This window comes from Entelurus aequoreus, linkage group LG20 (assembly GCF_033978785.1).
Source record: "Entelurus aequoreus isolate RoL-2023_Sb linkage group LG20, RoL_Eaeq_v1.1, whole genome shotgun sequence".
NCBI classification, from domain to species: Eukaryota; Metazoa; Chordata; class Actinopteri; order Syngnathiformes; family Syngnathidae; genus Entelurus; species Entelurus aequoreus.
In genome coordinates, this window is record NC_084750.1 from 14,090,169 (window position 1) to 14,107,905 (window position 17,737).

The 17,737-nt window shown below is 38.2% G+C and overlaps 1 protein-coding gene across 1 annotated transcript in view; it reads right to left on the minus strand.

Moving 5' to 3' along the window:
* vps50 (VPS50 EARP/GARPII complex subunit) overlaps positions 1-17,737 on the minus strand; it is a 481,936-nt gene that overhangs the window by 407,478 nt on the left and 56,721 nt on the right. The window contains exon 5 of the mRNA XM_062029406.1: positions 14,491-14,544. Coding sequence (XP_061885390.1) covers positions 14,491-14,544 — 54 coding nt within the window. The remainder of the gene's footprint in view (positions 1-14,490; positions 14,545-17,737) is intronic.

Here is a 17,737-nt window from a genome sequence, read left to right on the forward strand (position 1 = left end):
TCTGCTTCGGAGTGTGGAGCAGAGACGGCGTCCACAAAGTACATCTGTACATGACATGACAATCAACGGTGTCCCCACACTGCAAAAACTGAAATCTAAGTAAGATGAAATATCTCAAATAAGGGTGATATTTGCTTATTTTCTGTCTGATAAGATAATTCTTCTCACTAAGCAGATATTATGTCAGAGTGTGTTACTTGTTTTAAGGGTTTTGGTCCTAAATGATCTCAGTAAGATGACCTATATTGAGTAAAACATGCTTGAAACTAGAATATCAACTGTCATCAACACTCAAGTATAAAACTACTTTTTTAAAGTAATCATTTCTTACTTCTAGCATGAAAAAAAAATCCTGATTTTGACACAAATGTGTCTCATGATTAAAACAGATGACAGCAAAATGGACTTTGCTGTTTTATTTTCAATGAAACAATAGAAAATACGTACTCATATAGTAGTACAGTTGGCACAGTACAGTAAACTGACAGTTAATATTTAAACATTTAGCATTTCTAACTATTTTGAACAGAAATAGTTCATGCACATTCAGATAAATTCTTCAAAATTACAATAAAAAAATGATATACGTATATATGTGCACTAATTGACTGAAAGAGCACGCACTTGGCGCGATTATGTCATGTTATCCATGGAAAAATGCATTTTTAGACAATATGATTTGCCTGAGCGGCTAGGAGACCCCGAGAGTAACAAGATGTTGCCTTGTTGCCTTTCCATTAAGAACAATAAATTAGTTTTTAGTATAAGTTTGCTGGTTTCAAGAAATGTAATGTCGAGCGCATATCATTATGTCAAGATAATGGCACTAGCATTTACTTAATTTAAGAATATTTTTCAACATATTGAGCAAAAAGGTCTCTTTTTTTCTACCAAGAAAAGTGCACTTGTTATTAGTGAGAATATACTTATTTTAAGGTCTTTTTGGGTTCATTGAAGTTAGCTAATTTTACTTGTTTTGGAAAGTCTTGACAAGCCAAATGTTCTTGTTCTATTGGCAGATAATTTTGCTTAGTTCAAATAAAATACCCCTTATTTTTTTTATTGTTTTTGAACACTGACTTTTTGCAGTGCACAAAGGAGGATAGCCTACGCACAACTTAAATAGTCTTGATTGCCAATCAGATGCAGTCACTGGTGACGTTTGACTCCGTTTCACCAATCAAATGCAGTCACTGGTGACGTTTGACTCCGTTTCACCAATCAAATGCAGTCACTGGTGACGTTTGACTCCGTTTCACCAATCAAATGCAGTCACTGGTGACGTTTGACTCCGTTTCACCAATCAAATGCAGTCACTGGTGTCGTTTGACTCCGTTTCACCAATCAAATGCAGTCACTGGTGACGTTGGACTCCGTTTCACCAATCAAATGCAGTCACTGGTGACGTTGGACTCCGTTTCACCAATCAAATGCAGTCACTGGTGACGTTTGACTCCGTTTCACCAATCAAATGCAGTCACTGGTGACGTTTGACTCCGTTTCACCAATCAAATGCAGTCACTGGTGACGTTTGACTCCGTTTCACCAATCAAATGCAGTCACTGGTGTCGTTTGACTCCGTTTCACCAATCAAATGCAGTCACTGGTGACGTTTGACTCCGTTTCACCAATCAAATGCAGTCACTGGTGACGTTTGACTCCGTTTCACCAATCAAATGCAGTCACTGGTGACGTTTGACTCCGTTTCACCAATCAGACGCAGTCACTGGTGACGTTTGACTCCGTTTCACCAATCAAACGCAGTCACTGGTGACGTTTGACTCCGTTTCACCAATCAAATGCAGTCACTGGTGACGTTTGACTCCGTTTCACCAATCAAACGCAGTCACTGGTGACGTTTGACTCCGTTTCACCAATCAAATGCAGTCACTGGTGACGTTTGACTCCGTTTCACCAATCAAACGCAGTCACTGGTGACGTTTGACTCCGTTTCACCAATCAAATGCAGTCACTGGTGACGTTTGACTCCGTTTCACCAATCAAATGCAGTCACTGGTGACGTTTGACTCCGTTTCACCAATCAAACGCAGTCACTGGTGACGTTTGACTCCGTTTCACCAATCAAACGCAGTCACTGGTGACGTTTGACTACGTTTCACCAATCAAACGCAGTCACTGGTGACGTTTGACTCCGTTTCACCAATCAAATGCAGTCACTGGTGACGTTTGACTCCGTTTCACCAATCAAATGCAGTCACTGGTGACGTTTGACTCCGTTTCACCAATCAAATGCAGTCACTGGTGACGTTTGACTCCGTTTCACCAATCAAATGCAGTCACTGGTGACGTTGGACCAATCAAACAGAGCCAGGCGGTCACATGATTAACTACACGTAAAGTTTCAGCGGCAAACAACAAGCTTAAACTTACATGAACTCAACGTCAAATTTGAGGAAGCACATCGCGTTAAGTAATGTTAGTAGATATTTTGGCTGTCACCGTAGGCTCATGTTAGCTTCCCTGCTATGAATCACTGTCAAATGTACATCGTGTGGGGACATTTATTAACGCTTTGCAGCCTCATATACAGACAGACAGAGACACACACACACACACACAGCCGCACACACACACACACGCACACACACACACGCACACACACGCACACACACACACACACACACACACACACACACACACACACACACACACACACACACACCAACCAGAAGTGCACAGTGTGTTCCCAGGTGCAGCCCACACCTATCAGTTTATGGTTTGCGTAAAGGCTAACTTGTTATTTTCCTTTGTAATCTCTTGCCTACTGAGCCTATAGTGCTGTTAAGTTATTGTGGCTCAATTTGCCTTAATTTTTTTTATGTTAATGTATTATTATTTAATATATATTATTGTTTTAGTTGCTTAATAGATATTCCTGGCTCTGAATTTGCTCATTGCTATTTTTATGTTTTTGTGCATTATTTTTTGCCGTCGTCATTATACGAACAGATTACTCATCAATTACTCAGTATTAGGGCTGCAACTAACGATTAATTTGATAATCGATTAATCTGTCGATTATTACTTCGATTAATAATCGGATAAAAGAGACAAACTACATTTCTATCCTATCCAGTATTTTATTGGGAAAAAAACTGCATACTGGCACCATACTTATTTTGATTATTGTTTCTCAGCTGTTTGTACATGTTGCAGTTCATAAATAAAGGTTTATTTGAAAAAAATAAAAATTATTGAAAAAAATTTAAAAAAACAAAAAAAAACTCTGCGCATGCGCATAGCATAGATCCAACGAATCGATGACTAAATTAATCGGCAACTATTTTAACAATCGATTTTAATCGATTTAATCGATTAGTTGATGCAGCCCTACTCAGTACTTGAGTAGTTTTTTCACAACATACTTTTTACTTTTACTCAAGTAAATATTTGGGTGACTACTCCTTACTTTTACTTGAGTAATAAATCTCTAAAGTAACAGTACTCTTACGTGAGTACAATTTCTGGCTACTCTACCCACCTCTGGTGGTGTGCCTCCGTATTTTTTTTTATGAAAAAAAATGTGCCTTGGCTCAAAAAAAGGCTGAAAAACACTGGGCTAACTACCGTAATTTCCGGACTATAAGCCGCACCTGACTATAAGCCGCACCAGCTAAATTTAGGGGAAAATACAGATTGCTCCATATATAAGCCGCACCCGACTATAAGCCGCAGGGTTTTGATGTGTAATTACCGTAGTATGTAGGGGTTCCTGCTACCACGGAGGGGATTGTCGGGACAGAGATGACTGTTTGGGAACGCAAAGCGTCCCATTTATTAACAATAAATCTTTCAATCATTAAATCAAACTTTCACATCTTTGACATAGCAAACAGCATTCGTGCAGAGTACAAATAATACAACGGTGCAAAGTAATACAAAGTGCTCGCTTGTACGTTATCAAAATAACCAGCCTACCGGTATATGAAAAGTCAGTCTTTAATCATTGTGTCATCGTCTTCCTCCTGCGTACTAAAACCACCGAAATCCTCTTAGTCTGTGTCGGAGAAGAACAGGCCGTAAATAAGCCGCACCCTTGTATAAGCCACAGGGACCAGAACGAGGGGGAAAAGTAGCGGCTTATAGTCCGGAAATTACGGTAACCGCAAGTAGGTGAAATATACACACGTGGAAGTCAAGTGTGGGAAGTGAATCCGTGACAATGGCGGTGGCCTTCAAGTGACCTTCCACATGAGAAGACATGATAACATCTTTTCCGAGTGCAAGAGGAGGCCACTGGTGGCTCGTGGGCATCAACAGTGATCAGACACAGGCTATGGCAGAAGGCGACTCCCTCCATCGCTGTGAATCACATTAGATGCTTACCAGGCCATCATTTGAAGCTCAAAGCCAGCGGTCTATATGTCTGCACAAATTATGTTTGCACTGACGGGATTCGCTCGGCACGCAAGCGCAGGCTGGAAGAGGCATGGCGGCCCGGGGCTGCGTGTTTTGCAGAAATATGCATTTCTGTTTACCTCTGTGATAGCAGATCGGTGGTGGGGATACTGCAGGGCACGGCAGTAATGAAACTTCTACACAGATTCAGAGCCAGGAGTAAAATGTAGCCTTTTCTCTAATTCATGTCAGTGCCCCTAAATGCAGGGAAATAATCATCATCATCATCATCATTCTAAATCATAAAACAACTGCGGAAAATGTCTCTTCTGACTCATTATGACCTAAATGCAGAGGATTATGGAAAAGTGCCCTCTGAACCCGTCAGGGCATTTTACAGGCCATCTGTTTGCGAGCTGAGATGGGTGTGCTGCGGGCAGAGTCACCGGGAGGGTTGCAGAAATAACGATCGCTTTACGATTCGCGGGCTGACCTTCAGATGGCTGAACAATGGCAGTAATCAGAGGGCATTTACGCTATCTGCCGGGCCAAAAGTGGAACCAAGATTATTTCATGAAGCCAATTAACGTATTTTTCAGACCATAGAGCGCACCGGATTATAAGGCGCACTGCCGATGAGCGGGTCTATTCCAGTCTATTTTCATACAAAAGGCACATTAAATGGGTCACATTATGATTTTTTTCTAAATGTAAAATACTTCCTTGTGGTCTACATCAGTGTTTTTCAACCACTGGTGTGCCGTGGGAGATTATCTAGTTTCACCTATTTGGGTTAAAAATATTTTTCGCAAAGCAGTAATTATAGTCCGCAAATTATGTGTTGTTGTTGAGTGTCGGTGCTGTCTAGAGCTCGGCAGAGTAACCGTGTAATACTCTTCCATATCAGTAGGTGGCAGCCGGTAGCTAATTGCTTTGTAGATGTCGGAAACAGCGGGAGGCAGCGTGCAGGTAAAAAGGTATCTAATGCTAAAATTAGAGATGTCCGATAATATCGGCCTGCTGATATTATCGGCCGATATATGCGTTAAAATGTAATATCGGAAATTATCGGTATCGTTTTTTTTATTATCGTTTTTTTTTTTTTGGTTTTTTTTTAAATTAAATCAACATAAAAAACACAAGATACACTTACAATTAGTGCACCAACCCAAAAAACCTCCCTCCCCCATTTACACTCATTCACACAAAAGGGTTGTTTCTTTCTGTTATTAATATTCTGGTTCCTACATTATATATCAATATATATCAATACAGTCTGCAAGGGATACAGTCCGTAAGCACACATGATTGTGTGTGCTGCTGGTCCACTAATAGTACTAACCTTTAACAGTTAATTTTACTAATTTTCATTCATTACTAGTTTCTATGTAACTGTTTTTATATTGTTGTACTTTCTTTTTTATTCAAGAAAATGTTTTTAATTTATTTATCTTATTTTACTATTTTTTTTAAAAAGTACCTTATCTTCACCATACCTGGTTGTCCAAATTAGGCATAATAATGTGTTAATTCCACGACTGCATATATCGGTTGATATCGGTATCGGTTGATATCGGTATCGGTAATTAAAGAGTTGGACAATATCGGAATATCGGATATCGGCAAAAAGACATTATCGGACATCCCTAGCTAAAACCAAAAATAAACAAAAGGTGAGTGCCCCTAAGAAAAGGCATTGAAGCTTAGGGAAGGCTATGCGGAACGAAACTACAGCTGAACTGGCTACAAAGTAAAGAAAAACAGAATGCTGGACGACAGCAAAGACTTACTGTGGAGCAAAGACGGCGTCCACAAAGTACATCCGAACATGACATGACAATCAACAATGTCCCCACAAAGAAGGATAAAAAGTAGGGATGTCCGATAATGGCTTTTTGCCGATATCCGATATTCCGATATTGTCCAACTCTTTAATTACCGATACCGATATCAACCGATACCGATATCAACCGATATATGCAGTCGTGGAATTAACACATTATTATGCCTAATTTGGACAACCAGGTATGGTGAAGATAAGGTACTTTTTAAAAAAATTAGTAAAATAAGATAAATAAATTAAAAACATTTTGTTGAATAAAAAAGAAAGTACAACAATATAAAAACAGTAACATAGAAACTAGTAATGAATGAAAATTAGTCAAATTAACTGTTAAAGGTTAGTACTATTAGTGGACCAGCAGCAAGCACAATCATGTGTGCTTACGGACTGTATCCCTTGCAGACTGTATTGATATATATTGATATATAATGTAGGAACCAGAATATTAATAACAGAAAGAAACAACCCTTTTGTGTGAATGAGTGTAAATGGGGGAGGGAGGTTTTTTTGGGTTGGTGCACTAATTGTAAGTGTATCTTGTGTTTTTTATGTTGATTTAATAAAAAAATTAAAATAAAAAAATTTAAAAAACGATACCGATAATAAAAAAAACGATACCGATAATTTCCGATATTACATTTTAACGCATACATCTCTAATAAAAAGCAACTGAAATATTCTTTGATTGCTAAAACAAAGTAGATGCGGGAAATATCGCTCAAAGGAAGACATGAAACTGCTACAGGAAAATACCAAGAAAAGAGAAAAAGCCACCAAAATAGGAGCGCAAGACAAGAAGTAAAACACTACACACAGGAAAACAGCAAAAAACTCCAAATAAGTCACGTTGTGATGTGACAGGTGGTGACAGTACACCTACTTTGAGACAAGAGCTATAGTGATGCATGCTTGGTTATGCTTTAAAGTCAACAACTTTTTACTGTCAGCTGTGTTTAGTTTTTTAATGATGTCTGCTGGTGGTGTGCCTCCTCTGCATTTTTTCCACGCAAAAAATGTGCCTTGGCTCAAAAAAGGTTGAAAAACACTGTTCTACATAACATGTAATGGTGGTTCTTTGCTCAAAATGTTGCATGGATGATGTTTTACACATCATCTTTAAGTCGCTTTCTGACAGTCGCTTCAGGATGCACCGTTTTGTGGGCGGTTTTATTTACATGGCTCACCTTTAACAGCGTCTTTTCTCCGTCATTTTTGTTGTAGCGGTGTAGCGTGCAAGGACGGGAGTGGAAGAAGTGTCAAAGGATGGAGCTAACTGTTTTAATGACATTCACACTTTACTTCAATCAATAACGGAGCAGCATCTCCTCATCCGTGGCTCACTAGTGCAACAACAACGCCCGAAATGTGTCCCGTGAAAAAACGTTAATAACTAAAGTTCCTTGGGTGAATAATGTAAAGTCACTACACCGGTATGTTTAAGCGCTTTCATGGCGAGTTTACTTAAGTAAGAACTTTACACTACTTTGTATTAGAAATGGCAACAGCGGAGGATGAATGTCACATGACAAGAAGATAGAGAAAAAGAAGAAGCTTATTGACTACGGCAGTGGTCCCCAACCTTTTTGTAGCTGCGGACCAGTCAACGCTTGAAAATTTGTCCCACGGACCGGTGTGGGGGGGTGTATTTAAAAAAAATATATTTTTTTTTTATTTTTTATTTTTTTTTACACAAATAAATACAATCATGTGTGCTTACGGACTGTATCCCTGCAGGCTGTATTGATCTATATTGATATAGAATGTATATATTGTGTTTTTTATGTTGATTTCATAAAAATAAAAATAAAAATATATATATATATATATATATATTTTTTTTTTTTTTTTTTTTAATTCTAGTGCGGCCCGGTACCAATCGGTCCGCGGACCGGTACCGGGCCGCGGCCCGGTGGTTGGGGACTCTGGACTACGGGGTTGCCACAGACTACAAAGGCGGACCCGTGCAAATTTGTGCAGTAAGTGATTGTTTTATTATATTCGTAGGTTGTATTCAACGTTTAACTCTTTAATAATAGTGCTACTTGCTAAATCTGCTTATCACTCAGCTTATAAAACTTGTAGCTCATCTTCTTTATATTCAGGCTCAAAAGTTTTGGGATCGTAATTTGTCCCAAAGGAGTCATTGTTGACTCTTATGAAGTCTGCCATGACTATTTGGTAGTTGTTATTTTTGAAGTCATCAGTCGGTATCCCAGTGAGAGCAGACATTGTACAGTAGGTGATTGTTTTATTATATTTGTAGGTTGTATTTAACGTTTAGCACTTTAATAATAGTGCTACTTGCTAAATCTGCTTATCACTCAGCTTATAAAACTTGTAGCTCATCCGCCTTATATTCAGGCTCAAAAATATACGTTTTGGGATCATAATTTGTCCCAAAGGAGTCCTTGTTGACTCTTATGAAGTCTGCCATTATTATTTGGTAGTTGTTATTTTTTTTAAGGAAATGGCAAACGCTTCGCCATAACGCTGGACCAATGATAGTATACACTACCGTTCAAAAGTTTGGGGTCACATTGAAATGTCCTTATTTTTGAAGGAAAAGCACTGTACTTTTCAATGAAGATAACTTTAAACTAGTCTTAACTTTAAAGAAATACACTCTATTCATTGCTAATGTGGTAAATGACTATTCTAGCTGCAAATGTCTGCTTTTTGGTGCAATATCTACATAGGTGTATAGAGGCCCATTTCCAGCAACTATCACTCCAGTGTTCTAATGGTACAATGTGTTTGCTCATTGGCTCAGAAGGCTAATTGATGATTAGAAAAGCCTTGTGCAATCATGTTCACACATCTGAAAACACTTTAGCTCGTTACAGAAGCTACAAAACTGACCTTCCTTTGAGCAGATTGAGTTTCTGGAGCATCACATTTGTGGGGTCAATTAAACGCTCAAAATGGCCAGAAAAAGAGAACTTTCATCTGAAACTCGACAGTCTATTCTTGTTCTTAGAAATGAAGGCTATTCCACAAAATTGTTTGGGTGACCCCAAACTTTTCAATGGTAGTGTATGTACCGGTAAATATTACACGTTATTATAAATATGCCTGTAACTATGTTACATATATACTTACAGTGTGTATATTAAGGGTGTAACGGTACACAACAATTTCGGTTCGGTACGTACCTCGGTTTAGAGGTCACGGTTCGGTTCATTTTCGGTACAGTAAGAAAACAACAAAATATACATTTCCTGGTTATTTATTTACCAAAATGTGTAAACAATGGCTTTATCCTTTTAACATTGCTTTAAAATAGCTGTGTGTGTGATGGATGTGAGCCACCACTAGGCTGATGAGTGCAACAGCAGGCAGTCATGAATGCTAAGCCTAATAATAACAACATACATATATACACACAGGGTCCATTGCCAGGGTTAATGCAGTCAACATATATACAATAAAAACTAAATAAGATGAGGCTCAGAATTGGTTTCTTAACAAAACCTTTCTACATATAAAGTGCAACATTTCCACATGTAAAGTGCAACATTAAACTGCTTCAAGTTGTTGCTCAGATTAAATAAAATGACAAAACTTTTCTTCTACATACAAAAAGTGCAACATTAAACAGTTTCAAGTCATCTCAGCCTCAGATTAACTTTTCTTTTTCCGCCCCCAGCCTTTATCCCTGGTGAATTTCACTCAATTTTCATGTTTTTTGCCATAAAAATCAGTTTATCCACATTATCTGCAGAAAGAGCAGACCTGCTTGCAGTCAAAATGTCTCCAACTGTGGAAAATACCCTTTCACTGGGCACGGAGGTAGCAGGTATGGCGAGGTAGTGCCTGGCTAACTTGGCAGTAAGAGGATATATGGGCTCATTGTTCTTCCACCATAGAAGTTGGTCAAAATCTAGTTTTTAATGCAATATGGTCTTAAATCTGCTCCTATAAAAACACCAACGGCATTTGTTATTGCTTTAACCCTGCCTGACTCGCCGAGGAGAGGCTGCTTGAATGTGGTGTTTGCACGACGCTCGGCTTTATCTGCGTTGAAGCTAATGTTCCCAAACAAGAAACCTAACGAGGCAGGAGGGTCTTCCAGCTCTGGCTTTTTGCATTTTGTAGTCGCCCGGTTATTGCTAGCATGCTGTGTGTTGTACCTCGGTGTGCATTGTTTAGACAACGTGCGTTACGCTACTTAAAGGCCTACTGAAATGATTTTTTTTTATTTAAACGGGAATAGCAGATCCATTCTATGTGTCATACTTGATCATTTCGCGATATTGCCGTATTTTTGCTGAAAGGATTTAGTAGAGAAAATCGACGATAAAGTTCGCAACTTTTGCTCGCTGATAAAAAAAAGCCTTGCCTGTACCGGAAGTAGCGTGACGTCACAGGAGCTAGTATTCCTCACAATTCCCCGTTGTTTACAATGGAGCGAGAGAGATTCGGACCGAGAAAGTGATGATTACCCCATTAATTTGAGCGAGGATGAAAGATTCGTAGATGAGGAACGTTACAGTGAAGGACTTGAGAGACAGTGATGGACGTATCTTTTTTCGCTCTGACCGTAACTTAGGTACAAGCTGGCTCATTGGATTCCACACTCTCTCCTTTTTCTATTGTGGATCACGGATTTGTATTTTAAACCACCTCGGCTACTATATCCTCTTGAAAATGAGAGTCGAGAACGCAAAATGGACATTCAGTGCCTTTTATCTCCACGACAATACATCGGCGAAATGCTTTAGCTACGAGCTAACGTGATAGCATCGTGCTTTAACTGCATATAGAAACAAAAAAAATAAACCCCTGACTGGAAGGATAGATAGAAAATCAACAATATTATTAAACCGTGGACATGTAAATACACGGTTAATGCTTTCCAGGCTGGCGAAGGTTAACAATGCTGTGCTAACGACGCCATTGAAGCTAACTTAGCAACGGGACCTCACAGAGCTATGCTAAAAACATTAGCTCTCCACCTACGCCAGCCAGCCCTCATCTACTCATCAACACCCGTGCTCACCTGCGTTCCAGCGATCGGCAGAAGGACGAAGGACTTCACCCGATGCGTTTGGCGGCCCGGAGACGTAGGAAGTCAAGGTGAGGTCGGCGGCTAGCGCGGCTAGCGCTCCAACAAAGTCCTCCTGGTTGTGTTGCTGTAGTCCGCTGCTAATACACCGATCCCACCTACAACTGTCTTCTTTGCAGCCTTCATTGTTCGTTAAACAAATTGCAAAAGATGTCCAGAATACTGTGGAATTATGAAATGAAAACAGAGCTTTTTGTATAGGATTCTACGGGGTACCATAACTTCCGTTACTCTGACTTCGTCACGCGCATACGTCATCATACCGCGACGTTTCAGCCGGATATTTCCCGGGAAGTTTTAAATGTCATTTTATAAGTTAACCCGGCCGTATTGGCATGTGTTGCAATGTTAAGATTTCATCATTGATATATAAACTATCAGACTGCGTGGTCGGTAGTAGTGGGTTTCAGTAGGCCTTTAATATGTCCGTGTGGAAACTCGTTCGGTGCACCTCTGTTCCGAACCGAACCCCCGGTACCGAAACGGTTCAATACAAATACACGTACCGTTACACCCGTAGTGTATATAAAACGTTGATGGAGGTTTTTAGAGCACTTTCTAGGCAGAATAGAGCGAATCTCATTACCTCCATTGGTAGCTGACTTTTGCTAGTGTTTATTTACAAGTTAGAATGCATTAAAAAAGTGTGCTTGTCTCACCACAACACCACCATCACTGTTTAGTTCTCCAAAAATATAGATTGTTGAATTTAGCTAACATTCAAAGATTAGCATCAATACGAATGGCCCATGGAATCCTAAATAACACTGCACCAGCGCCACTTAAGCACTTTGTCCAGTTTACATCTGCTGTGACAACTAGAAACACACAAGCCTCCACCAGGGGGCAGTGTAGCGTACCCAGATGTAAAACCTCTTTTGCACAATCAGCCTTTTTATATGAAGCCATAAAGGAATGGAACGACCTCACAACAAACTTGAAAAGTCTAACAGATTACTCTTCATTCACAATTGAAGTTAAAAAGGTGGCTTTGGAGCAATCAAAGCTGCTCACACGGTCACTAAGGTGGGCATTATGTTTGACACATCAACCTAATGTGTATTATATTTTTACATGAGAGCATTTTTATTGTAAATTGTGAGGTGTGTCTGTTAAAATCATGGTTGTTTTTACAAATGATGACAGATGTGAACAAATGCATGTATTGTCTTTGTGTGATGATGTAAATGAGGTGTGGTTGTATTGTATATTAAGTATGTGTACATGAAAGGGCATTTTATGACTTTTCTTAATTTAAAAACATGCTATAGTATGTTTTTACTGTCATAATTTTATTGCATGATTTTTGGATCCCTTTAATTTAGGTAGCCAGGGACTGCAGATGGAAATGAGCTATTTAGCTATAATCTGGTACAGAACATATCTGTCTTTGAGCTTAATGTTTCTGTGCATTGTCCCTTCAAATAAAGACTAAACTAAACTAACATAAGGATTGTGAATGATAGACACAATTCCAAAAAAGTGCAGTTCCCTTTTAAGGTTAGATATCTATATTTGTTCTATCAAGTTTATGTATAAATTAAAGCTGCAAGCAGCGTTGGACGGGTCCGCATTTTGGCAGGTGCTAGTCCTAGGTGTCCCAATACTTTTGTCCAGTGGTAGTCCTGAGTGAGACCTACATAGAGGTTTATGTTTCGTGTCTCTACGATATTCGTACTGGGAGTTAGAGGAAGTTGTGTCTGTGTCTTTTTCCTAGGTGTCGCGGCACAGTGGTTGTTTTCTTTGAAGGCGCGTAAAATCACAGCAGCGGAGCAGCTTTAGTGCTGCGGGTCTTTGAAGGCTCGTAAAATCAAAACGGTAGCACGTATCAAAACGCCGTACAGAACTTTTAATCAGAAGGGTTCAATCTCTCTCCTGTAGCAGTTTAAAGCCGAAACGACAAACGCGCTCAGAGGAGATAACGTTTGATGTTTGGTGACCGGTTGTAACAAAAATTTTGTTTTGAAGGAGGAATAGCAAACTTCCTGTTGATTTTTGCTGAAGGATGTCAATCTATGAAATGTAGGTCTAGGTGAGACCTACATAGAGGTATTTGTTTCATGTCTCTAAGACGTTCCTACCGGAAGTTACACGCAGTTTTGTCTGAGTTTTCCTCTGAGGAGCAGTTTTTTTCTGTTTTTTTCAAAAATTATGTAGAGCACAATTTTGAGTTTTGGGGTTCGTTTTTTTTTTTAGATCGCAATTTCCACCAGTCCCGATGTGTGTGAGAATTTTGGTGAGTTTTGAAGTATTTTAAGGGAGTCAAATTAGAGGTCAAAGACGTAAAAAGCAGTGTTTTTAGTACATTTTTGTCTAAAATGGGAAATTGCCAACTTCCTGTTGGTTTTTGCCCGAGGATGTGAAATTATGAATTGTAGGTCTACAGGTTTTTGTTTCATGTCTCTACGACCTTCCTAGTGGGAGTTACAGGCAGTTTTTTGTTGTTTTTTCCTAGGGGGCGCTAGAGCGCAAGTTTGATTTTTGGGGTTTGGTTTTTTGACTAAAGTGTGCTGTACCCGTGTTTGGATGTGTGTAAAAAAATTTGGTGAGTTTTGAAGCATGTTAAGCGGGGCAAAGTAGTGCGCAAAGCTGCGGAATAATAATAAAGAATAATAATAATAATAAAACCTTACAATAACAATAGGTTCCTTTGTAACCAGTACAAATTACAGGGTACAGGGCGGACCCTAAAAATCAAGTTTGAAAAAATTGTTATGTAAATAAATGGACTTCTTGCTTGTACATTGCCTTCCTTGCTCTGCATCCTAAGGTCCAGACCATCAATGACAAGACAAGAACATAAAATCTATGGCGCCATTAACGACACAAATACACGCAGCCAGGAAATAAAGTTATTCAAGGTGTTGATAATTGTTCATCTCGTTTCGCATGTGCCCATAATGATGCTCTTAAAAGGTCAAAAAGTGTGCCTCTGCAGCAGAATGGCCAGACTGAGAGCAGCTGACTGCAGAATAATGAATCAGACCAAAATAGACTCTCTCCCACTGGCGTCAAATCTCCCATGCGCATATTTCCGGTCATTGCAACATCACAGGATGAGCAAAGTAGGGATTTTATGGGATTAAGTTCTATTATGAAAGGATATTCTGAATAAAATCAATCTTACTCCTCACTTTTCAATCTCGCTAACGCAGTGTCTAGCAAGAGGGCAGACCCTTGTGGCAATGACAATTTTGTAAGAAAAAAGGAAAGTTTTTTTTACCTTGACATAAGATGGCTGTTTCTCCAAAATGAGATCGGCAACCTTTTTAGAAACCTGCAAAGAGGAGGAGAGCAAAGATGAGAATTGTAATAAAAAAAGGAGAAACATTTCCCAGATGTCAAGCCCACAAAGCAATGTTAGTTCACCACCTAGATCCATCCAGAATAACAATAACTGATGTTTTCGTCTAAAGCAGCGCTATAGTTTGTGCATGGATATCTTGACAGATTGCTTATTACTCCAAAAATGGCAGAAAAATTACACAAAAAGGTTCAAATTGATAGTGTAGATCAGGGGTCACCAACGCGGTGCCCGCGGGCACCAGGTAGCCCGTAAGGACCAGATGAGTAGCCCGCTGGCCTGTTCTAAAAATAGCTCAAATAGCAGCACTTACCAGTGAGCCGCCTCTATTTTTTAAATTTTATTTATTTACTAGCAAGCTGGTCTCACTTTGCTCAACATTTTTAATTCTAAGAGAGACAAAACTCAAATAGAATTTGAAAATCCAAGAAAATATTTTAAAGACTTGGTTTTCACTTGTTTAAATAAATTCATTAATTTTTTTACTTTGCTTCTTATAACTTTCAGAAAAACAATTTTAGAGAAAAAATACAACCTTAAAAATGATTTTAGGATTTTGAAACACATATACCTTTTTACCTTTTAAATTCCTTCCTCTTCTTTCCTGACAATTTAAATCAATGTTCAAGTAAATTATTTTTTTTTAATGTAAAGAATAATAAATACATTTTAATTTAATTCTTCATTTTAGCTTCTGTTTTTTCGACGAAGAATATTTGTGAAATATTTCTTCAAACTTATCATGGTTAAAATTCAAAAAAATTATTCTGGCAAATCTAGAAAATCTGTAGAATCAAATTTAAATCTTATTTCAAAGTCTTTTGAATTTCTTTTAAAATTTTTGTTCTGGAAAATCTAGAAGAAATAATGATTTGTCTTTGTTAGAAGTATAGCTTGGTCCAATTTGTTATATATTCTAACAAAGTGTAAATTGGATTCTAACCTATTTAAAACATGTCATCAAAATTCTAAAATTAAGCTTAATCAGGAAAAATTACTAATGATGTTCCATAAATTCTTTTTTTAATTCAAATTAGCTACTTTTTCTCTTCTTTTTTTCAGTTGAATTTTGAATTTCAAAGAGTCAAAATTGAAGATAAACTATGTTTCAAAATTTAATTGTCATTTTTTGTGTGTGTTTTCTCCTCTTTTAAACCGTTCAATTAAGTGTAAATATCATTAATTATTAATAATAACATACAGTTAAAGGTAAATTGAGCAAATTGGCTATTTCTGGCAATTTATTTAAGTGTGTATCAAACTGGTAGCCCTTCACATTAATCAGTACCCAAGAAGTAGCTCTTGGTTTCAAAAAGGTTGGTGACCCCTGGTGTAGATATTGAAGAAACCACATTTCATGGCGTAATAATTGGAGACCTTACCTCGAACATTTTACAGTCTAAAGTAGGTGCGTCACACTCATTTTTTATTTTTTTAATTGAGGGCCACGTCGAAATTATGGCTGCCCTCAGAGGGCCGCTGTCAGAATAATTGTATCTAAGTCATCACAAAACTTTGTGTTGCCATGAGTTCCCGGCGAGAGGACAAAAGGACCCCAGAGACGGAATGGTACAATACCACGTTTTACTGAAGTTTCAGGAGACCAGCCCTTACAATGCAACCATAGCATCAGCAAGCGAGGTCTAAAGCCAAACAAAAAGAGTCAGCTTATGTAGAGCGAAAACAGCCCACTCTCGCCTAGAAAGGAGCGCAGCTGCTTCTTCAAAACAGATAAGGAACTGACCAAAACAGCTGTGTGAGCCGACAAACAAGAGCCCTTAAGACAAAACAAAGAGTTTACTAGCGGACATAAGATAAAAGCAAGGAGGGCACGAGAAGACACACTACATGGGAAAATACTAGCTCGGTGGTTCTTAACCTGGGTTCGATGGAACCCTAGGGGTTTGGTGAGTCGGGCTCAAGGGTTCGGCGGAGGTCAAGACACACCCGACTCATCGTGTAAATACAAACTTCTCCCTATCGGCGTATTACGGATACAGCAACAGCAGACTGATTTGCAGGTGTGTAATTTGTTGTGAGTTTATGCACTGTGTTGGTTTTGTTGTTTGAACAAGGTGATGTTCATGCACGCTTCATTTTGTGCACTAGTAAAAAAACATGGTAACACTTTAGTATGGGGAACATATTCACCATTAATTAGTTGCCTATTAACATGCAAATTAGTAACATATTGGCTCTTAACTACTCATTATTAAGTACTTATTAATGCCTTATTTGGCATGGCCTTATTATAACCCTAACCCTCTAACCCTAACCAAATAACTCTAAATTAAGTCTTTGTTACTTATAATTTGTTCCCCATACTAAAGTCAGGGTTTCCCACACATTCATTTATTTGTGGCGGCCCGCCACGAAAGAATTATGTCCGCCACAAATAAAAAAATAATAAAAATTAAAAAATAATATAAAAATTAAAAAAAATGTTTGTTTTGTTTTTTGTCCTCTCCAGCTTCTCAGGCAAATCATATAGTTGATGTAGATGCCCATATCGGCTGTTCAGATTTACTTTACAAAAGAGAAGTGTAGGATACTTCTCTTGTTGCCTTATTTGTATTTAACTTTATTAAATGTATTTATATTAGAAACACAACATGTGTATATAACAAAGGGTGCAAAGTCTGCAGGCAGTAGGAAACACATGGTTAAGTGTAGGGAGTAAAACTGATGGCAGTCGAAAGTTCAAGATTTTTGGAGCTCTTTGTTCAGTGGATCAGATGTTTGATGAAGCTCTGTGTCTATCTACCACCACTACTGTTTTCTGTTTATTTGTTACTGACTGTGGCAGGACACCTCTGCCTCTGTTTCACTTTATGTTGCTGGTAAATAATATGGTTGTAGTAGTAGGCTAAAGTTAAATTATTTAGTATGCACTAATTAAAGGAGCAGAGCTTTGAGACATTTTAGCTTGTATATTTTATAAGATATATTTTTTGTAAGAACCACAATTAACACATATATTTCAGTGAAGAACTTATTGTTCAAATCTGTATATAAATATGTACATAAAGTATTGTAATTATATTGTAAAATGGATGGATAGATGGACGTTTAAAACAAAACTGTTATTATTAATTAGTAAGTATAAATTTTTTTAGTCTTTTTAGAGAAAATCAAATCATTGTAGTAAATTATGCAAATTACTCGA